A 24633-nucleotide genomic window follows, 5' to 3' on the forward strand; every position below is an offset into this window, starting at 1 on the left:
TAGGTCATAGAGGGTTCTTATGATTTAATTGATATGAATCTGTGAAAATAAAATGGCTGGTACAGTTTTTTTCCAATAAGTAAACAATCATGGGGCAAACTATAAATACTGTGTATTTGAATGCAGACTTTTAACATCTTCTGTTTGAATTCAAGAGCTCATCACAGAGTGTCATATTATTGGCATCCCTAACAGCTTATGTGTGGACATGTTTATGGCTTGATATGAATGGCTGTACCCTGGAGATTATTACAACACTGCACTATGGAGTGTTTTTTTTTATTTCCATGGAAACAGGATGGAGCGAATTGTCCGTCACACCCTAACTGGTCATATTTGTCCAGATGAACCTTCTCTGACTGGGAGCAGAATTTGGCACTTTCCATGACACTCCTAGAGCTGTCCCAGCTAAACAGGTAAGTGCTGCTCTCTCCTTGCCAGACACTTTCACTTTCAGTAGGGCCTGTGCTCTATTATAGCATAAGCATAAATAAAGAAGTAATTAACGTGAAGTCAGTGATTAACTAGACCAAACTTTGAGACAGTTAATACGAGACCTAGTTAAAAGGATAAATCAGAAAACATTTTTTAAGGATTATAATGATATTTTTTTATATTAGAATGAAGAATTTTGAATGATTAAACAGTGTGTAACAAAGTTGGGAACGAACACAAAGCATGATAACATTATCTGAAAAGGTTATCTTTATTCTGAGAGACAGATAAATTATACATTGATAAGTTCTCTTCAAAAATAGCAGTGTGTGTTTTAAACAATAAATTATTTAAAGCCCCCATTGTAAAATAACTACTAGCTCTGGTACAATACACATACTGCACTCAAAACAGACAATAGGTCCTGTCTGAACGTTAACAAAGATAATACAAACACATTTTAACAGCTTTAAGCAACCATTTGGTTATTGAGTCGCTTGCTACCCACACTTTTATCATTACTGGTCACATTTTGTATTTCGTGCACAATGACGATGGCAAATCTCATTAGTTTGAAATTCAGTGAAATAAAAAGCAGCACAACTGCCTTATCTTTCTGTTCAATGATTGTTATATGTCAATTAACAAAATATTTGTAAAAAAAACAGCACATACTCTCTTCTGTATTGCAGCCAAATCTTGAAAATCAAAAGTCATTGTGTAGACATTTGCCTTATGTGTGTCTATTAGCTATTACAGCCTTGAGACTAATTCGATTTTAAAATCTGGTCTCTGAGGTGCCTCTCTTCAGACTACTCAGAAACTCATCATGCTCAAAGCACAAGTTATTGTGAGACCTGGAGATCATAAGAAGTTTCTCCTTTTTTGTGTAGTCCTTCTTCACGGCCACTGGGGGCACTATTAGCCTGTCCATATAGTCCTCTTTGTTCTCCAGTTTAGTGTATCCTTTACTATTACTGCAGTCCAGTCTAGGCCAGCTAGGGTGTTTCCTTTGTTCAGGATGGACAGTCAGCATTGTGGACTCTCTCTCTAAATCCAGAGATTTGGAATAGGCTGACAATACTTGGAGGGAGTTATTGGAACCAAAGTCTTTACGAGCAGCACCCGGTGACAGGAATCTACCACTGGTGGATCCAGGAGACAGTGATGAATGTGAAGATGTGGAGCTAGGGGATTCTGTTGCCGAATTGCTCCGGAGCAGCTGGGCACCAGGACGTTTGAAAGCTTTGGCGACGTCAGGAACAGGGACTGTTAAAGATTCCATTGATGGAGGTCTGGAGTGGTCCCTGTTCTGCTCCAAGTCCTCAGTGATGCTTTCAATATCCGGCTCATCGATGACACAGTTGTTGAGTTTGATGACAGGCAACGTGAAGGCGCAGATGGAGGAGGAAACTATGGACCGCGTTTGACATTTCTTCAGTACGCCACTCTTACCCTCACACTGCCGACTGCTCTCACACTGGAACCCAAAGAAAGATTCAGTTTGGTCTTTGTAGGCAGGTGACAACAGGCTTAATCCACCTTTGGCCTCACTCATTAGACCCTCCTCGTCCTCAGAGCTGGTCCCGTGGGAAAATCGGAGGTCACTGTCTAGTCCAGAGAAGGACATTAGTGTGTTAGCTGTGAGCCGTGAGGCAAAATGACTGTCCTGACCGAAGGAACGGATCTCTGTGTCTGCATAAGGACCCATGTAGGCCCCATTCGTACATTTCTGCTCCTTTATCCGCAGGCTGTGAAAGTCTATGACAGTCGAGTACATGTCCCTCATGTGGATAATCTTGGTCTCACGATCTCTGTTCTCATGTAAGATGGCATTTGCGCAAATAAAGATAAAAATCCCAATTCCCATAGTGAAAGGACCCAACATTTTCATCTTCTCTGAATGCAGGTGCTGCTCAAAGAATTGTGTCAAAGAGCCTATCTGCTCTCGCCCAACCTGTGTATTATTCATAAAAAGCTTGCTTTCTGGTGCCTTCTGGTGGTCCTTGTGAGGCCAGTATCCTAGAACAGCCATCACAATACCTGCCATTAGGATCAGCAATCCCAAAACCAGAAAAAACCCTGATGCAGAATACAGTCTGATCTTCCCTCTCACCACCACAACATCAGCTCGAGATTTACGCTTAGCGCATTTCTTCTCAGGTGCAGGGGTGGGGCTCTGGGTTGGCAAATGATACTGAGAGCGGGTGGAGTCTTGTCTTTTCAATGCTGCGAGCCCCGTGATCACCCCTCCCGTCGCAATCATTGCTACGGCAAAACAAACCTGCAAAACAAATGAACACACAAACGTATAAGCAATCTTGAGGATTCAGCCTTGTTTTAATAGTCTTTTCTTTGATCTCTCTCTCAATTCTACTGTAGAATACTGTAGGCATTAGGGGTATATTAACTTAAGGAACTTCCCACATTTTTTCAGATTGGTAGGAACTTTGCCAGCTAACTTTGCTTCCACGCTGGTCTGTAATCTCTGCTGTTTTGACACTTTGTACAGGTCAAGATAGCTGCTTAATTATCATGTAAACAGGAGAAACATACTGAATCAGTTTTGCAATGCTACACAGAACAGGGCCTCTCACTGTCTTGCTCCCTCTACCTCTGTAAATGCAAGTTTCAAATGAATGATTAAATTGTACTCTGAATTTGATTCTATAAATAAAACACAAGCATAAGCCAAGTATAACTGCCCATCTGGCAATGTGATTTTGTCAGCCAAGGGAAGCCAAGAATGCAAAGACAACAAAGAACAATTTACAAATCCAGCATGGTAATTCTTTTTGCAAATCTACGAAGGTTATTAAATATCAATTCACCAAGAGGGCTAATTTCTAATATTATAACAAATACACTGTGATTTCTTGTATGCCATCAGAAGGCTTACATTAGTATAGAGGGGGTGAACTGAGATGTTAATTATCCCTCTTTGTCCTGTGGACAAGATATTAAGTGTGAAAAAGCTAGGACCTAAATGTAAATGTTTATTATCACAATTTAAAGTATTTGTTGAGAAGAGCCATTGTGTAAAAAAGATGAGTATATTGCATGTTACAAAATAACTTTCAGACACAAATCCCCTGTTGTAAATGTAACTGGCCATGACTATTCTAGTGTGTAATTTGTATGATGAAAGAAGTGTATACACACATATCCTTGAGGCTCAGTGCTCTGCTTTCAGCACGGTCACTGGGCATAGATGGATACTACACACACAAGTATACATAGACAGTGAGTGTATTTACATGCGCAATCTTACGCTGATAATGTTTAATGAGCCATCTACATGTAAAGTCATGTAACTGCAACATACGTAAACTATGCTCTTTTAACAGAGAAAAGGTCAAAAAATTTACTCAAAACCTGACTGGCAAACCTAGACTTCTGCTTGTTACCCCGATTTCTCTTTGCATGTACAGTAAATGCTTTCTCAGTGTTCTGTCAGCTTATTCAATGTTTTATTGTTGGTTTATTGATTTGCATGTAAACCTTTGAAACTTGGTAGTTATCCGTGTTTTTAAGCACACGCAAATGCACTTAAAAAGTTACATTCCTGTACATTCTTCTTTGGCCTTGCTGCATTCCTGTTTAGGGAAGCATTTGGTTGTTATAAAACAAATAGTTCCAAACAAAATCTGATTGGATGAGGCACGTTAAAGCAGTTGTGAAATAGCTTTTATACCGTATACACACCTGTGAAGTCACATCAGTTGAATTTTATGTTAATGTACCAAGGTGCTTATGAACTTATGAAATATATGAGACTAATGTACTGGATTACTTTGCAGAATAACTGTTTATTCTGATTCTGATTGTTTATACTATTTTTCATAAATTCAACAGTTTTTTATATTTATTATTATTATTATTATTATTTTTTTTTTTTACTTTAGTGTCTTTTATCAAGTTTTTGTTGCCACTGTTTTATAAAAGCAATAAGGCACTCAAGGCCATGTGATTTTACTAAAGGATGCTTCATGTTGTGCTCATGGTAAAATCACTGTAATGCATGGCCTCTCATAGTTCATTACTTTTTATTAGGAACTTCAGCCTTACTTTGTGCCTGACATCACATTGTGACAGTAATGTGTTGATGCTAACCCTCTTGCAATTTATGTAATTTTTTTAGCATCCATAAATGAAACCGATTCAGCTACTCTCAATTTTCAATCCTTCTCTGTAAGTAAAGGGGATAAGAGTCCCTTTTTTGCTTGTAGAATAAAGTCCAAACAATTTCATGTTTGGAGAAATATCTGTCATGAACAAATTACCAGTTATGAATAAAAAAACAAAAAAAACAAACAAAACAAAAAAACAGTAAGATTATGAGTTTGAGCAAGTACAAGGTCAAGACGTGCTAACATATGAAGTCTGATTGGGCCAATCACAAAGTTCTGAAGGAGATGACACACTTACTCTGAGCTGTTTAATGCATGTGACTCTGGAATAAATTCTTTTTGATAAATTGGACAGAGAATTAAACTAAAGTGAACAGTAAGTGGACAGTAAGGAACAGTAAGTGATTCTGTTACTTATGATAAAATAACACAGGACCAAAAACTTTCTGGCAAATGACACCACAGAGTTTAACTGCATTTTGGTGCTGATGCGTGAATAGTAGCAAAACTGATAAAAGATGGAAAGCTGTTGTACGTGTGAATAGCAGATGTGGTACACTCACCAAAAAAGGCAATCCAGCAATTTTACTGCAATTAAAATGGTTTCATATGGGAAAGTGGCTATTGTTTGCATGGCTACTTAGCCAGCTAAATTAAAAATGTCCTCAAGCAAATGATGTTTTTAAAGATTATTTTGCATTTACTTTGTGCCTCACAAGGATGATTACATCTGTTAATGTTCATGCATTACTTAAGTTTTAATAAATACCAAGCTGCCTGTAGCCTGTCATTAAAAAGGAATTCTTCCTTTTTTGAATTTCAGAAAAATTTCCAGGATATGACTATAAATAATTATATTGGAATAAATTCAATATAAGTATGTAAAAGAGTATGTAAGTATATTCTTTTAAAGCTGAAGTATGTCATTTCTGTGCCACTAGCGCCACCAAACGCAATTGCAAAACTAAACTTTGTTTTCAAATCAGCTTTCTTAATATGCTCTGCCATTGATCAAACCCAAATCACACCATTGGTCATATCAATGTTATTGTCTCTCTTAAAAAAGGATCATGCTACAGAGACACAGGGATGATTTCACTAATAATGAACTGCGCCCAGTAAAAGTGCAGTTTTTTTGCATGCACTCTCTGCACTCGTTTTGTGCCCAATTCACTAAAGGAATAATACAGAGCAGGCAACAGTGCAAACGCGCCCCAAAATCTCTGCTGAATGCAATTTGCACACACAATTCTTAACTTGCGGGCCGATTCTGAGCTCTATATAGAAGAGGATGCTGCAGACCATGGTTATTTGACACACACTGCCGGGACTGTACTGCATCACTTGCACTACTGTGAATTTTTGTGAATGAAGTGCAATCTACAACAAGCCTAATTTACATAGAAAGGAGGCGTGTATGTGCGGAAAAGAATGGAAGTGTAAGCGGTAGTTCTCGCAGGGAGACTGCTAGTAGCTCCATGCCTTTCAATCAATTCAGGTATCTTATCAAATCATAATCCAGCCTCTGCTTCATACGCTCCAGCTGTTGTTCATCTCTCGTTATGTCGCTGTTTGTTTTCACGCACGTGAGCAGAACATACACTATGCCTTACTCTCAAGTAAACAATCGCTAAATTTTGGAATATACATCAAAACGCATCCATCTCTCATGCTTTTCCTTGCTTCTCAAGCAAACAGATGACTTAACATTGGATTATACATCTTCAGTTTACTCACCTTGATGTTTCCACTCCCCAGCGCAGCTCTTCATCAGAAAGATAAGCTAAGTCTCCGTTCATTCTTCTGATGCGGTTTAAAGCTTTTTCCATGTTCTCTGTTCATCTTTAACATTGCAGTGCATTTTTATTTGTACTTTTATTGGTTATACTGCTTTATACTTTTATTTTGGATGATGGCATTGTTTATCTTTGCGGGGGTATTGCACAAACGATGCTTCCCCACCCTCTTCTCAAGTGCCCGTCGGGCCCGACAGCGTCATAAGCATTGTTATACTTTTCAAGGGTATTGCACAAATGATGCTCTCCCACCCTCTTAGTCATCAAAAGCATCGTTATTCTTTTCAAAGGTATTGCACAAACGATGCTCCCCCGCCCTCATACTCCTTAAGTGCCTGTTGGGGCCCAACAGCGTCATAAGCATTGTTATCCTTTTCAAGAGTATTGCACAACTTTGCCACCCTTTTCAGGACTTGGACGCACCACAGAGCAGTGTTTTCCATTCTGCAAAGGTATTGCACAAACAATGCTCTCTCTCTCTCTCGCATGACTCAACATTTAATAAAGCAGTCTACACTTCTCAGGGTATGGCACATTTAGTGCTCATTTTGTAGAGGTCTAGTCGCAATATCATATCCAGGATTATGTTCATAATTTTTTACATATTATTTCTCTTTCAGATTTATTCCTTCTTCTGAAGATCTTGTCCGTGCTCCAGAGTCATACTAGTTCTCCTCTTCTTTTGGGGGATATAGTTGAAATTAGGTTCTAATTTCCTTTTGGGGTAAGCTCCTCTCCCCTGCCATCATCGCTGTCCAGCAGGATCTGATGGTTCGAGTGATAAATCTGAGCACTGAACCGTGGGATGGAGCTTGCGCCAAGAGAAATTATTCTATCACTACTTAGTGATCAGTTCTCATTGACATGAGTTTTTCTGACAGAAATGACAATGACTTCGTTTTAAATACTCAAGTCGCAGCGAAATTTCAGTGCTAGTTGCGGCTGCTAAAATAGATTGCGGTGGTTAGTGAATAAGATGCAGGTTTTTGTGCTGAAATTCCACATGCAAAAGTGGCGCAACTGTTTAGTGAATCTGCGCCACAGTGTTTACGATTTTCAAGAAAATGAACAAGTGAATAGCTTACTCATAGTTGTCTCTGCATATAAATCTGGGATAGGAGAAAGTTCTCTAACACCGAAAAAGTTATATACTTCAGCTTGTCTCTACCTGTTAGAAATTGTAAATGTCTTCAGTCGAATTAGCTAAAGCCAACACTGTTTACAGGTAGATTTTGTTAAAAATGTTTAACATCTGGGGAGGAATAAGAGGTAAAAGTATTCATTTTTGATTAACCAGTCAAACCAAGTCTCCTAAAATGATGGCTGATTGTTAACACACGGTCTGCAGGAACTAATAACATTCTAGACACTGAAGGTGAATCCACCCAGAACACCCACACACACCCGAACAATTTTACAGTCTAGGAGGCAGTATGAGTATTTTTATCCTTTTGATGTTGGGTCTTTGGGTAAACTCATAAAATCTCAGTAGTTTGCATGTTAATACAATCCTTGAAAAGGGTCAAGGTAAACAGATTTTACTCTCTGTCCATAGTGGAGAACTCTGAGACAGTGAGTCGTTAATGTTTAAAGCTCCATGATATACTAACTACGCTTGGTTTAAATGCACAGCGATACTAAATTATCATTAATCAGCATCTCTATGATTCCTCTCTCCCCCAGAAAAGGCAAAAACTGAAAGCAACAAGCTCTCTGAGCTTAATTGGGTAAGCAAGGCCGAAGTGCCACAAATAATAGACCAAGCGGTTGCCACTTGCCGGAGGCAGCCTCACGCTAGTGTCAGCCAGGGGATTGGGAAATTATTAAGAAATGGAGAACTAGGGGATCGAACTTGGAGATAGTAGGGAAGAAATTAAGTGAAGATGGAAGCACTGTAAAAGCAGTGGCCGTTACGGCTTACGACAGGAGAGACCATACTCTATTTGCATTCATTTAATTAATGCTGGATTTCGAACGAGAGCTCACTCTGCAATACAAACAGGCTGAATCCTCAATCACAACATTCTACGGGAGAATACCCGTTTTATGTGAAAATGATTTATGCTGTATTTTAAATTAGCTCACTCTGCACTACGAACAGGATGAATCTTCAAGCACTGGACCGCACAGCGTTCAACAGGAGAGCCTACTATATTCAATTAATGCTGAGATTCTGGCTTATGGCAAATAATTTAGAGGTTACCTGAAGCAGCCTGATTGTTGTCAATCACTAAAGTGTGTAGTGATTAACTTGGTATAGGTGGAGGCATAATATGAGATGGTTAAGCAGAAAACACATCACAGCTACGGTGTCATGGGATGATTAGTCGCAAAGCCCAAAAGACATGCCACAGCTGTGGCACCTGGACAGCACATTGTGCTGCTTAGGAGATGTATTTAGCCAATAGCAGAAGCACCGCAATTGTGGTGTCGTCAGGCTTAAAAGCACTGCCCGAGGAGAGGATTTCGCATTGAGGTACCAGGATAGTATGTATGCATTGGAGGAGAAGGGAAATTGCAGTTGCAAAGTCGGGGCTCATCACAGCTGCGGTGAAACACAGATGAAAGGGGCTTTAGCAGAAGCACTGTAAAATACTGCAGAAGCAGAGGATTAGTAATAGTAAGAGAATAATAAAGGGTGTTCCTGCAGGAGCACTGTGGTAGTGGAGTTGATGAGGCAATCGTAAAGGGAACAGGGAGTGAAGCACTGCTGCGGAGTGGAGTAATTGGGAATGGATATTAAAGGTGCTCCTATGGGAGCAGGTAGTGAACACTGCTTTGTCAGTAGAGAAAAAGAGATGGGATAATAAAGGAGCTCCTGCTGGAGCAGGGAGTAAAAAGCTGCTGCAGAAGAGGTACTTGGGATGGTAGAAGGGTGCTTTGCAGGAGCTGAATGAAATCACTGCCACTTATGCAAATTAGTTAAGTAAAACTAATCTAAGTGAGAGCTCATTGGCTTCATTTCCTGCTTTGCCACTGTTCGGATGCTTTGCTTACTGCTCCGTACTGTGATCTCTTGCTTTTGAATTTTAACCTCTAATTTTCATATCAGCATTTCAGCACAGTGCTCAAAATAACTAATTTGGCACCCACACCAAATCTCAAGACTTTGGGACTGAAATATTACTACAAAAGGGGATTTTCAGTCAAAGCGAGACCCAAAGGTGCTCGAGACATCCAACTGTCACGAGTATCGCATATAGCAGCATTTGCATCTTCCATCCCAGATATGGTTATGACCCAACTGGCCAATACTGATATTCTTCACCCCTTGATACATCTTGAAAATAGATTTCAACAATTAATGTATGTGGCCAAAGAAACCCAAAGCATGATCGGACATAGATCACATCAGACAGCAGCTAATATTGCAGCTAGCAGGTGCTCAAGGCTGAGCATGCATCGGAGTTCTGCTGAGATCAAAGCCAAGCCCAGCACTCTGATAGTGGGTGACTCCATTATCAGATATATGGCAGCAGGGCTACCACTACTTGCTGCCTTCCTCAAGCAACAGTGTTTATGGATAATATAACATTTACAGAAGATATAACATTAATATGTAAAATATGCATTTGTGGAAATGCCTAGCTTTAACTGCCACTGGTAAATAGGGTAGTAAACGAATAGTTAAGCCAGAATAGTAAAAGGGGGCTCCTGCGGGAACAGAGTGGGGTATTTGAGAGCATGGTAAAGGAGCTCCTGTGGGAGCTAAGAGTGGACTGCTGTGAAATCACCTGTTGATGCACTTAGAAAAAGTTTGTGGGTCACAGCAGACAGAGAAAGAAGCTTTGATTGAACTGATGGGAAGATGAACTTGATCAGTTTATTCTTATTTAGGAGGCTTAAATAATAGAGCCATCAGAGAAAGTGTTTGCTGCATGATTATCGGAGCTGCGTAGCAAGGTGATCTCAAATGCTGTGAGGAGGAGAGACATGGGGAATGAATGAGTTGAGATGCGGAGCTCGACCCACCGCTTGTGGAGCCACACTCAGCTAGAGTCTGCTCGGACAGAAGCTGTATGCAGCCAGAGGGAGCTGTAGAATGGTCAGAGTGGATGCTGCTGCAGCAGCGAGCTCACACTAAAAAGTCTACTTAGGTTTGCAGAGAAGGAAATATGTTTGTAATTAGAGTGGTCATTTGAAAGGAAGCTTGCTTATTGCGTGAATAAAATGAGCTGCAGAGTGAGGTAATCAAGACTGAGGAAACACCTGTGTGGGAGAACCAGGTTGAAACACATAATTGCATTGGAATAATGTTTAAATTAAATTGCTAATCTTTTGATTTCCTCACCTTAAATTAAAGCTGTAATAGAGCTCAAGTGACGTGAAGCCACAGCAACTCCCATTCACAGAGGCAGCCTCATGCTACAGGGACCGCTTCCGGAAGCAAAGTTAAGATGAGAGGACCAGCATTCAGCCATAGGGAGCTGTACCATAGGTATATAACGAAGCAGTGCCCGGTTTGCGGAGACAGCCTCAACTCCAGGGTCTGCTTTGGTGAGGAAAGATTAGAATGAAAGACAAGGCAGAAAACAACAGTTAAAGTGGCAGCCGCCACTGCCATGAAATATGAAAATAGAGAGCTGCTGCGGCAGCTTTGTTGAATAACTTGATAATTGCGATGGAAGAGCTTATCTGATGAGGGCAAATGCTTCGCGCAGAGTAGTGGGTCATCCAAGTCTGTCACATTGATCTGTCGCAGGTAAGTGGGCGGGGCCAAGAATTGTTGCAGCAGTTAGGTAAGCAGTGGTTTATATATATATATATATATTAGGGCTGCACCTAACGATTATTTTTTTATCGATTAAGCTAACGATTATTTTTCTGATTAGTCGATTAATCTGACTAATTTGCCGATTATTCTAAAGATTTTTTATAATTATTACTTGATTAATATAGAGAGATTGACAGGCAGGAATTTGGCAAATAGTTGCTGCAAGCCTCTTATAATTGACCAATTGGTGTGCGAGAAGGCGGGATTTACAAAGAGGGGTTAAAGCAATGCAAATACGCGTGCACACACAATGAAGTATTAGACCAGATGCACATCATAATGCAACTAAAGCCGAATCCCGGACATTTTCGCAAATTTAGAAATCCCGGCCGGACGCTTTTTTAAGGTCTGAAAAAGAGGACATGTCTGGGAAAAAGAGGACGTATGGTCACCTTACGTTAGCAGCGGTGCAGAAATTACTTTTAACATGGGGGCGATGAGGAAACATTTAGAAAATCAATTTAAAGTGACTACTACTAACAGAAACACGTGTTGTAATACTAATATGTCATGCTTGGGTGGGGACAAAAAGTAAACAGGACTTACGGTGCTGCCTTGCTGCCGTCTTGACAAAGCGCTATGGGATGCTTTCGCTTCAAGTGTTCGTTCATGGCGGTTGTACTGCTATAATAAGCCATTTCCAATTTGCATAGCTTACACAGCACCACATTGTTGGGTCTCTGGCTAAAATACTCCCACGCTTTAGATGACCATAGGCAAGTTTTATTTTAGCTGCAGCTTGTTCTTCGGGGGAATCCATACTTAAACCGGGTGCTGCCATTTTAATTACTCCATTGTGACGCGCCGACACATGTTATGCAAATCGACGTATTTCTGTAATCGATGACGTCGATTACATCGATGTATCGTCCCAGCCCTATATATATATATATATATATATATATATATATATATATATATATATATATATATATATATATATATATATTAACTCTGGTGTTTGGATTGGTCGGATTAAATTAACACGCTCCTCCCGGACTTTGTTTATAAAACTCCATTAGTGGCAGGGGTAGACAAGGTGGAAGGGTGGATGAACCTCTGAGGTTCCAATTTGGGGCAAATAAATAAATGGATGGATGAATTATTGAGGGGTCATGACCTAAAAAAAATAACCATACATCATTCAAAACGTTCATCAAATTCATCAGTCCATCATTGTGCTCATCTTATGTTTTCCACTTCCAGTTTTCAGCGTTGACTCTAGTATCAATATTAGTTTCATATCTGAGTCTGTGTGCAACTAAATTTTAATCAACAATTTAAACAGGTGTTGCCTAATACAGATTAAGACCCTGTATTTGTGTGGATTATTATTCATAACTCTTCAGAATGAAGCATGTTGAACCAGCAATGACTGTTGTTGTAGGTATGTGTATGTACATTGCACATACACAAAAAGCATACATTATGAGGTCATAGAGAACAATTGCCTGCAACAGTCTGCAAATGTGCATTTTCCTCTAAAGAATGCTTTAACTTTCAATGAGCCATTACTTACTACCCATCTGTTTTTGAGCCGCTTCAGACATCTTATCTTCAAACAGCTGTTCCACAGACTGCTTAAAGACATTCAGAATAAATTGTTATAAACATCTCTTCTACCCAAGTATATTTTTATTTTTTCAGCATGGGTCTTTTCAGTAATGCTTCAGTGCTAAAAGAAAGCACTCTGAGCTAGTATTAAAGATGACATTCAACAAGCTGAATCAGTTTTGGTAGTGCATGCCACACATACCAGCTGTTTTTGCTGAAATCTCGCCCTCTTCTGTCAGAAGCCTGTCACACTCACCGATTAAAAAGTGAAGAGGGTTGACATAAAATTACTGCCTTATTTAATTTCTCTCTGATTCCCTGTCACAGACTCTATACTGAATAAGAATGCAGTTCGTGGCGTGACTTTACTCTGTGAATCTGTGTGATTGTGCATTTGTCCCTTCAAGGCATACCATTGAATATGTTATATGTATATGTTATATATATATATGAATATGTATATGTTCATGCACTGCTTCCTTGACAAAAGGGTGTACATTTATTAAACACAGATGTTTTTGCCTAATTTTTCTTATTTATTTTATTATTCCACTTTCCTCATTTCAGTGTAGCAGAACATCAGTAAGTACATACACAAGCACCAAGGATAACAGCGTCTGAGATATGTGCCTATGCGTTTGCTCAGGGAAAATTTTGGATCAGATCTGAGCAGGAAAATGGCTTGTTGGTTCTTTAGTGTGAGAAGAAGCTCAATGGTAACCAATGCCACAAGAATTCATGACCCTCAACTGCCAGCTATACTATCCAACATGCTATGGGTCAGCATTGAGGAGAGTCGCTGTGGCTGTTAAAGCTCACACTTACTCAGAGATGCAGCAATGTGAACCGACTCCCTCTGATTCTCGAAGCTTACAACACAAAAATTGGCTGAAAATTGGCTAGTGGGACACCGGACTAAGATAATTATACAGTTCCATAATGCTGGTTCAGTGAGTAGTGGGAAAGTGTATCACATCTGAAGTCATCATTATACAGTGTTTGCAACCTACAGTAGTTTACTTCTGCAAAGGGACATATTTCCAAATAGGATATTCAACAAGAAGAAAATGTATGGCTTACCTGATTTATCAATCAGGACTGATTGGGTAGCTAACAGTATATGAAAGGTAGTTGAAAGGGGAGGGGTTGAAAAATAGGAGGGCTAGGTGACGTTAGCCAAAAAAGAAAAGTCGTTTCAGAGGTGATGCAAGTTACTACATTTTGATGACCAATTACAAAGACAAACATTTTGTTACTTTGGAGTAATGTGTACTGTTGAATCATTCACAAAAAAGATGTGTATTAAGAAAGTAAATAGGGTCAATCCTGATTTCATGATAATGTTCGGGAAACCAAAAGGTACCAGGTTTTTTTTTATTTTTTTTTACGAATTTTATTTCTACTTAATCCAATTTGAATAAAATTCCTTGACTTTGTTCACATTTGGTATCTGCAAACACACACACACACACACACACACAAATACTTTTTATTGGTTTTATTTCATTTTGTTACACTTGTTATGTTCCTGGTCAAAAATTACCGGCATTTGGGAATGAATGGATTAGACTAAAATACAGTCAAGTCAAGTCAACCTTTACAGAAGTTGACACAAAGTGCTTTGCAAATCAATCAAATAAATATACAATGACAGAATTATATACATATGTGATGAGGAGGAGGGCATGGCTGGGCCGTGATGGAGCACGGCTGGCGCTGAATCAGCTGATCAGCGGGAGAGCGAGATAAAGTGCAGCCGGAGACGCCGGTTCGGGAGAGAGAGAGACGCACGCGGCCGCGCTGCATGTGTGTCTGTTTATTTACGTTTGTTTTAAGTTGAGTTTCTCATTAAAGTTTACGCTGACTGTTCAGCCGGTTCCCGCCTCCTCCTTGCCCACCTTTACCTGTTACAACATACAAAAAAATTATAATAAATAAATTGATACAATTAAAAACTGCATTAAGTATTTACCTAATTTAACCTATTAAAAAGTCCTATTCAAATGCTAAAGAATATAAATACATTTTCAAAGAGGATTTAAAAATGGCTATTGAAGAAGCTGAGCTCACATGGTAAGGGAGACTATTCCACAGTTTAGAACCTACCACAGAGAAGGCATGATCACCCTTAGATCTATAGCGACAACGAGGAACCCTCAAAAGAAGTTGATAAGATCTGAGTGCTCTGGTGAAGGAGTAAGGGACGAGAAGATCACTGATGTATTTGGGTGTGAGACCAGATAGTGCCTTGTAAACATAAAGCAGAATTTTAAAATCCACCCTCAATTTAACGGGAAGCCAGTGTAGAGATGCTAATACAGGGGTAATGTGATCCCTCTTTCTTGACTCTAGCTGCTGCATTTTGAACCAGCTGTAGGTGGGATAACGCAGTTTGAGGGAGGCCAATGTACAATGAGTTACAATAGTCTAACCTTGATGAAATTAGTGAATGGATCACAATTTCTTTGCTGGAAAGGAAATTTTTGACTTTAAAAAGCTACCCTTGACAACGGCACAAATTTGCTTATTAAAAAGTAATAATGAATCTAAAATCACTCCAAGACTTCTTACATTATCTTGTACATTCGACAACAGAGGACCTAACTGAGCGGTCAGGCCAGGTAAGGAGGACATGGGGGGACCTAAAATCAGAACCTCAGTTTTGCTTTCACTTAATTGTAAAAATTGTTTGCCAGCCAATGTTTAATATCTTCGAAGCAATTTAGGATGTTATCAAATTAACACTTCTCGTCTAAGCTCATTGGTATGTAAAACTGGGAATCGTCAGCATAACAGTGATAGGATATGCTGTACTTCTGGAAAATAGAGTTCAGAGGAAGCATATACAAGGAAATAATAAGGGTTCTAAAATTGGCCCTTGAAGGATGTCATATGATAAATGAGCCAATGTAGAAAAGAAATTCCCTACAATTACAGAAAACATCCTATCTTTTAGATAGGAGGCAAACCACTGGAGGGCCATAACCTGGATGCCAACCCTACATTCGAGATGATTGAGAAGAATGTTATGGTCGATAGTGTCGAATACAGCACTAAGATCTAATAAGACTAAGTCAACATGTAAGCCTGAATCCATGGAGAGAAAAATATCATTAGTAACCTTAAGCAATGCAGATTCAGTGCTGTGCAAGGTCTGAAGCCAGACTGAAATGTGTCTAAAAGTCAAATGTATTTATATAGGAGTAAAGCTGTGAATAGACAACTCTCTCCAAGATCTTTGAAGTAAAAGGCAATTTAGAGATTGGCCTATAATTGTTGTGTACTGCTGGATCCAAATAAGGCTTTTTTAACAAAGGATGGCACGTTTAAAACTACTTGGAACAACTCCATTAGCTAAGGAGGTGTTAACTATCACTGTCACACTGGAACTAATAGTTGTAGAAATGTCTTTAAAAAGGCGCAAAGATAGAATATCCAGCTTGTAACTGGAACACTTCATCTTGGAGACTACATCTGCTAACTGTTCTGATGAAACTGGTTCAAAGTGAGTCAGGGAGCTGGACGCAGAAGGTATTAGTGGACGATCAAATTTTGAAGGTACAATAGCACCTTTAATATGCTCAAATCTGTGAGTAAAAAAGTTACATTTGTCACAGGTCTCTTGAGTAACATCCAAAAAAGCATCTCTCATAGGGTTTAAGCCATAATGGATAATATTAAACAATACTTTTGGTTGATTTGCATTATCAGAGATTACTTTAGAGAAAAACTTTTTCACTGCTCTTTAATAGCTTGTTAAAGACACCTTTAAGATGTCAAAAGAGACCTGAAGCTTGTCTCTTTTCCACTTGCGCTCTGCATTTGTACACTCTTGTCTGAGAGCGCAGGTGACGTCATTTAGCCAAGGCTGTGAAACGCCCTTAATTCTCCTTGGCTTGAGCAGAGCGACATTATCAAGAGTGAAAGTACAAGATTTATTGAAAGCTTCAACCAGTGATTCAGTCTGAGGCATCATCATTAAAATGCGATAAATACAATTCTCAAAAAAAGATTGGCAGTAGATGAGTGAATGGACCAGGAGTGACGTAAAGACAGATAAGTAGTAGGGAGAGGAGGACAAGTAGAAACAGACACAAACACTACTGAATAATGGTCAGAGATGCCAATATCTAAGATCTCTAAGTTAGATACAGAGATACCATAAGATAACATCAGATGTATGACCCATGTTGTGGGTAAAACCAGTGACATGTTGAACAAAATTTAAAGACTCAGTGAGGGAGAGAAATTCATTTACCCACGGTTTCGATGGACAGCATATGTGAATATTAAGATCCCCAAGAATCAGGAGTCTATCACTGCTTGACACAAGTCCAGAGAGAAAGTCAGAAAATTGTTCAGTAAAGTCCCTATTAAATCTGGGAGGTCTGTACACAAGTGCACATAAGGCAGGACCCAGGGTGTCAAACTTTAATAGCTGGACCTCAAAACTGAAATACATGTCCGTAGGTAGCATTCTGCATTTAAAAAAGCCATCCGTGGAGAAGTTAGATCCCTCAGGGCCATTTGTTCATTAGGATTCAGCCAGGTCTCGGTGATGAATAAACAGTCCAATGATCATGATATAAAAAATTCGTTAAAAATAAAAGACTTGTTCAATATTGATCGTGCATTTATGAGGGCCATCTTCATGGTGCCGACATCTGCTTTTTTTGCTGGAGTAAAATGTGTGTTTTAGCCTGCTGAGATTAATGACCCCCTGCTTCAAATCCCTTGCACCAGTTGGAGGACGATGTCGTGAAGACCAAATGGCCGGTATGTGGTGGTTGTCAGAGGAGTCAGCCAAGAATCTGCCGAGATGTTGGTGTAACCCTCGATGGACATACTGGGGGTGGTGCACAATTCCAAGGGCAGCGCAATAGTTGTAAACTCCAGCTGACAGTCAGGCCAAAGAATTCAGACGCCGTAATTCCAGGGACGAGTAATATAAAACCATATCGGAAGCAAAATAACAGCATGAGCCTTCAAACAGGCAGGGAGCTCGCCACTGAAACTGGCAAGGGCCAGCAGCAAAACTCCAGCAGGCCAGAATGGGCAACAGAAGGCAGAGCATCCTCAATTATCCACCAAAATGACCCGAATTCCAGTTCTGCATGCTCCAGCCCCACTGGACATGGACGATGGGCAGGAAATCAGGTGGCCCATTTGAGACTGCACACAATAGTCCTGGTGAAGGCATTTGGTGTGTACAGCAGTTTGTTTACTCTGATGTAATCCAGGCAGACGAGAGGATGATGTGGAGTTTAAAACATAGAGAGAGTGGTTCAAGTTGGTCGGGTGAAGGTGTAGTGTAGTTTCCAAACAAAAAAAACCAGAAGTCAACAGTCCATTATCCATAAAAGAGAATCATAAAACTTGACTTCCTGAGGTAGCTCCTTTAAAATGCCATTAAATAAAAGCAACTAGAAACATCAAAAAGAAAACGGAGAGCAGCGACAGACAGACTCACTCAACATTTTTGAAATACAGAAATATTAAGTGTTCTGGAGCATAACAATCCTTTAGATGAGCACATATGTGGATGTGTGTTTGCTCACACAAAGTCCTCGAACATGTACACACACACACACACACACACACACACATTGTGTGTTGAGCGCTCTCTTGTGCTTCGTCTTTTCATGTACACTCTTTGAGGAATATTTCAAGATCTACTGATCAATTTATGTTGCATTTGGGCTCGTTTGAATCAGGACAGTCTACTGTAAGTTGCGATACGTCATTGTCTATGTTATATGTATGTTTCGGGAAGTAATAAGGAAAAACATGACAAAAAGACACTTCTGTTTATTATATTTGTGTCTGTGGGAAATTCATACACTAATACTCACTGTAGTTTGGCCTCTGAGTGAAAGTTTGCTCATTGCATTCTATTCTACTAATTAAGGCCTTTCCAACAATATATAACACATAGCTATCTCATCTTTTTTATGGTTTTACCAACTCTGAATATAATTATTGTGATAACAAATTTGCAAATGATGAGAACGAAATAGTTCTAATTTGTCAGCAAATTTAAAAGCATTATTTAATAATTGGCAGAATCAGCTATATGCATTGTAAAGTCCAGATTATAGGCTTTTAAACAACACCTATTTTGTTCAGATCAAGCAAGCGGTTATTAATTTATTACATAATTATTGTTAATTCTTTTTTTGTTTTCTGCAGGGAGTGCCCCCCACTGGCCCGGTTAAAACTAAAATGAAAATATTAAAATTTTTAAAATATGTTCAAAAAAATGAATACAAAACCATGTATTCCTTAGTCATAATTACTAAACAAGAAGTTGATAAAATGATCTAATGTAATATCTTGTGATAATACAGTATCTGCAATATGAGAGATTGATAAACAATTTTAGTGAGGAGGTCATTTTTGACCGGGAACACAAGGGTTAATATATTTAGGCTATGACTTTTAACTAGTACATTTAATACCCACTGATCCTCTGTTTGTTCTTATGCTGTTGCAAAAACATGCAATATAATAAATGGCTTTAGGTGAGCAAAATGTATAAAGGGTCATTGATAAATAAGGTTGTCCGAGGTGGTTTGGGAGTTGTCCCATTCTGTGGAGATGTCTTTCTCCATTATGGATTTTCCTGCTCCCACTCTGTGCTCTCCTTTCTGTGAAGCACAAATATTGGGAAGCCTGCTGGATTCACGTGCACTTTCGAGCTCCAGAGATCGCACGCCACACTCGTGAAACACAAATGCGCATGTCAGATGAGTAGCATATTTACAGTTGAAGTAAGAAATTTACATACACCTTCGCCAAATACATTTAAACTCAGTTTTTCACAAGACCTGACATTTAATCGTAGAAAACATTCTCTGTCTTTGGTCAGTTAGGATCACTACAAGAAGGTAAAATGCCAGGATAATTGTAGAGAGAATGATTTATTTCAGCTTTTATTTCTTTCATCACATTCCCAGTGGGTCAGAAGTTTACATACACTTTGTTAGTATTTGGTAACTTTGCCTTTAAATTATTTAACTTGGGTCAAACATTTTGGTTAGCCTTCCACAAGCTTCTCACAATAAGTTGCTGGAATTTTGGCCCATTCCTCCAGACAGAACTGGTGTAACTGAGTCAGGTTTGTAGGCCTCCTTGCTCGCACATGCTTTTTCAGTTCTGCCCACAAATTTACTATTGGATTGAGGTCAGGGTTTTGTGATGGCCACTCCAATACCTTGATTTTGTTGTCCTTAAGCCATTTTGCCACAACTCTGGAGGTATGCTTGGGGTCATTGTCCATTTAGAAGACCCATTTGCGATCGAGCTTTAACTTCCTGGCTGATGTCTTGAGATGATGCTTCAATATATCCACATAATTTTCCTTCTTCATGATGTCATCTATTCTGTGAGGTACACCAGTCCCTCCTGCAGCAAAGTGCCCCCACAACATGATGCTGCCAACCCCATGCTTCATGGTTGGGATGGTGTTCTTCGGCTTGCAAGCCCCACCCTTTTTCCTCCAAACTTAATGGTCATTATGGCCAAACAGATCAATTTTTGTTTCATCAGACCAGAGGACATTTCTCCAAAAAGTAAGATATTTGTCCACATGTGCACTTGCAAACTGTAGTCTGGCTTTTTTATGGTGATTTTGGAGCAGTGGCTTCTTCCTTGCTGAGCAGCCTTTCAGGTTATTTCGATATAGGGCTTGCTTTAATGTGGATATAGATACTTGTCCACCTGTTTCCTCCAGCATCTTCACAAGGTCCTTTGCTGTTGTTCTGGGATTGATTTGCACTTTTCGCACCAAACTACATTCATCTTTAGGAGAGAGAATGCATCTGCTTCCTGAACAGTATGATGGCTGCGTGGTCCTATGGTGTTTATACTTGCATACTATTGTTTGTACAGATGAATGTGGTACCTTCAGGCGTTTGGAAATTGCTCCCAAGGATGAACCAGACTTGTGGAGGTCCACAATTTTTTTCTTAGGTCTTGGCTGATTTCTTTTGATTTTCCCATGATGTCAAGCAAAGAGGCACTGAGTTTGAAGGTAGGCCTTTAAATACATCCTCAGGTACACCTCCAATTCAGTACACCTCCTATCAGAAGCTAATTGGCTAATTGTCTAAAGGCTTGACATCATTTTCTGGAATTTTCCAAGCTGCTTAAAGGCACAGTTAATTTAGTGTATGTAAACTTCTGACCCACTATGATATAGTCAATTAAAAGTGAAACAATCTGTCTGTAAACAATTGTTGGAAACATTACTTGTGTCATGCACAAAGTAAAAGTCCTAAACGACTTGCCAAAACTATAGTTTGCTAATATTAAATTTGTGGAGTGGTTAAAAAATATGTGTTTTAATGACTTCAACCTAAGTGTATGTGACTTCAACTGTAGCTCTTTTGAAGCAGCAATCACAAGATGAATGTCATTTAATTTCTTTGGGCAGCAGCAGAACAATTTTCAATGCTGGAAAAACGCTTTCCATGTCTCCCGTGAAGCCCTGCCCACATAGATAAGCCTACACCTGATATTTACATATCGCGATATGGCAAAATCTCTATCAATTGACACTTTATATCGTCGCCATGATAAATATCACCCCAGCCCTACCTCCCATAGTGGTGTAGCGGGTATCTGAATGTTCGCAAACAGTGTATTGTTGCTCAGCTGTTTCGAACTTCTTTTTACCTCTGATTGAAGAAACAAAGAAGATCTTCTCGGTAAGTGTGCTGGGGCCTTGTTTCTAAATGCCTGCTACTTCTGTACTTTGGACAATTATGAATGTAGAAGTCAGAAATGATTGTTTATGTGGCAAATATATCACAAAAAGCTTTTGTAATTACAGTAAATGTGTGATTAAATGTGTACATGTGTCATTTATTTCTGCACACGCAAAACCTAAATATTTAAAATAACATCTATGAATTTCTGCTTCCTATTTGCTGAATTATGGTTGTTGTTGCTGTTAATTATCATAATAATAACTATAAAAAGTATTAATCATAAATAATACTATTAATAATAAATACTGAGTGAATATTAATCATGAATTTCATTGAATTCATCCATCTGCTCCACAAAATCACATACAGTAATGTCATTCTGTGTGCTGCGTTCCATTCAAGTCGGATGTGGGATATTCCTACTTGATATCTACAATCTCCGACCATAAATGCATTCCATTGCCCATTATTCGGAAGATGACGTTTAAGGAAACAAAACTGCAACGCTCCCGTTAGCTTAGCAGGGGTTTGACTGTTACCAGAGACGTCTCCTAGCAACTCAACTGATAAACAATGCTGCAGCGCTAGCATTTGTGCTACAGGTGTACGATCGTCAAAAGAGAGTTTAATTTACCATGTTTCATACACCTGTTTCTGCAGGCGTTTTTTAAACAAGCTTTAATATCATATAATGTGGAAACTTGAACTCATTTATCGATATTACTTAATGAAGTGTATGTTTATCATCTACTTTGTATATCTCTCTGAGTGCCGACATGTTTGTGTGACGTCATGCACCTGCATCTTGATGACATCGGAGTTGAAAATTTCCGCACAAGCTTGAATTCCGACTTCAAGTGGCGTTCCATTGCACTTTACCTTGTAGAACGTTGGAAAATCTGACTTTCCAAGTTGAATGGAATGCAGCATTAATCCCAGGATGTGCGGTAGTTATTCAGACATACCAGACCACTACATGGTGCCATTGACCAATCAGAATCGAGTATTCCAGAGAGCTGTGTAATAAGACAAACGCAGCGTCCAAGTATCCATACTTCCCTACTATATAGTATGCCAAAAACAGCAGAAAAACGAGAGTCGGACAGCTCTTCCCAACTGTAAGTGAAATGTATAACAAGAAAATTGATTCTCGTGCTTAAATGGGACTTGTTTACCAAAACCAGAGTAGATTGTTTTCCCGGTTGTTATTACGTCATATATTCGGGTCACGGGTCAATACCTACGCCCTTGAAGTATGTCCGAAATCTATTCATACTATCTGCATATATACTGTTTTACCGGCCGAGAAGTACGTCCTTCATCAAATACAGTACATACTGTGACAGTACGTGGTTTCGAACGCAGGGAAAATAATGTTGTTTTTTACTTACACAGTCACAGTCTTGTGGGTGTAATGGGGTCCTCTCTTGTTTATGATTTTGTCACGTGACAACAAAATGGATACCTACATGTTGGTTACACCACCTGACTTTGATTTGGTGGAAAAAAGTTTTTCAAATATTAATCATATTTTAAAATAAAATTGTTTAAATAATTAATAATAAAATATTATCCTGCACTACTCACGCCAACTATTTATTTATTTAATGAGACTTTGATTTTTATTTTTACTGTTTCTAGATATGACATCAGGTCACAAAAGAGCGTCAGGTCACTGAGCTTTCATATATTTTTATTACTTTGGAATAACGTGTGCCGATGAATCGTTCAAAAACAGACGTGTTTTATGAAAGTAAATAGGGTCAAACCTGATTTCATGCTGATTTTCGAGGAACCAGAGTCATCAGTCAAATGAATTTACATCAAAGAGGCTTGCTGTGTTGAATTCTGGAACAGAAGTTTTTATGGTCTTGATTTAATATATTTAGTACTTTTTATTAATACATAAATTCCCATTGATATTCTGCTTCTTCTCGTTGTGTTGCAAGAACATCTTGAGATGAGCAATATACATAAAATATATTTGTAATTATATTTGTGTAGTTGTTTAAAGTTGTGATATGAGACTGTCTTTATTTTTAAGAGATTCTTGTTTAAATATAAGACTACCCACGATCATCTGCTGTTGAAGACACAGATCTCTGTCTGTCTGTCTCTGTCTCTCTCTCTGTCTGTCTGTCCCTGTGTGTCTCTCTCTCTCTCTCTCTCTCTGTGTGTGTGTGTGTGTGTGTGTGTGTGTGTGTGTGTGTGTGTGTGTGTGGCAGAAGTAATAAAGTCCTCTGCAGCCTGATCATATCGATATGTTCACCAATTATCGTCTTTTCTTACATTTTCTCTATCACATCATATATACAGACATAACACCTGAAATGTAAATAAACGTATCGTACTTGAGGGAGAAGGAATTGGGTGAAGAAATAATAATAGTTTTGGCTTTAATTTAAAAATAATATGACCCCTCGCCAACAGATGATATTATAGTTTACAGAATTAACATTCAATGCATACTATGCCTTAATTGACACAAGTGTTTTATTGATAACACACCTGTCTGCTGTATAGTTTCCTCCTCGTTATGTGTTCATTATGCACAGGTAAATCTTTCTCTCATCATAGTGTTTCCTCTTCACTTTAGGGGATCATTTCGTAAATACTTGGCTTTATAAAATGCTTTGGCTTGTCATCCCATAATCCAGTCGATGAAAGGCTCTCTGTTTGGATGCCCACCTGAGCGATGCAAACTTCACGATTCTTCTGCAGAAATATGGTTCAGAAACAAGTCTTCTTTCTTTTTCTTTCTGGCTTTCTCAAAAATCCCCTCAGTTGAGCGTCTTGTAAAACTTTCCTCGTCTACAAATCCATAATAAATAGTACAAAGACGAGATATTTCCGTGGTTTCATTCAGATATTTTAAAACACTGACCAAACAGATTTGTTAACAGATTAGTTAACCCTGAAAAAGCTCTTTGCGAACTATCTCCTCAGAAGTGGCGGTCTCGAAAACGAGAAGCTAATCCTTTCCGACGTTGCTTTTATGCTCCCGCGTGACGCCTTTCCAGATGAGAGAGAGAGAGAGAGAGAGAGAGAGAGAGAGAGAGAGAGAGAGAGAGAGAGAGAGAGAGAGAGAGAGAGAGAGAGAGAGAGAGAGAGAGAGAGAGAGAGAGAGAGAGAGAGAGAGAGAGAGAGAGAGAGAGAGAGAGAGCAGATCTAAGTCGCTAAACAGATCTAAAACAGAGATGGATCCTCACCAAATACAGACTCAGTTATCAGTC

The 24633-nt window shown here is 39.1% G+C and overlaps 1 protein-coding gene across 3 annotated transcripts; it reads right to left on the minus strand.

Moving 5' to 3' along the window:
- Positions 1-735: 735 nt before the first annotated feature.
- Positions 736-24349, minus strand: LOC127409903 (transmembrane protein 200A-like). Of its 3 annotated transcripts, XM_051644867.1 has the most exons (4): positions 23909-24349; positions 23170-23248; positions 10653-10850; positions 736-2719 (listed from the first exon to the last, which is right to left on the minus strand). In XM_051644867.1, exon 4 carries the CDS (start codon positions 2699-2701, stop codon positions 1214-1216), a length of 1488 nt encoding a protein of 495 aa, XP_051500827.1. In that variant the 5' UTR covers positions 2702-2719; positions 10653-10850; positions 23170-23248; positions 23909-24349; the 3' UTR covers positions 736-1213. The 3 variants fall into 3 exon arrangements, with proteins under 3 accessions (XP_051500827.1, XP_051500828.1, XP_051500829.1); XM_051644868.1 differs by lacking the exon at positions 10653-10850; XM_051644869.1 differs by lacking the exons at positions 10653-10850; positions 23170-23248.
- Positions 24350-24633: the final 284 nt, after the last annotated feature.

The sequence above is a fragment of the Myxocyprinus asiaticus genome, chromosome 19 (assembly GCF_019703515.2).
Source record: "Myxocyprinus asiaticus isolate MX2 ecotype Aquarium Trade chromosome 19, UBuf_Myxa_2, whole genome shotgun sequence".
Classification (NCBI taxonomy): Eukaryota; Metazoa; Chordata; class Actinopteri; order Cypriniformes; family Catostomidae; genus Myxocyprinus; species Myxocyprinus asiaticus.

Bases quoted from the DNA above. Each gene is read 5' to 3' on its own strand.
- LOC127409903 (XM_051644869.1), bottom strand. From the start codon at position 2,701: ATGATTGCGACGGGAGGGGTGATCACGGGGCTCGCAGCATTGAAAAGA.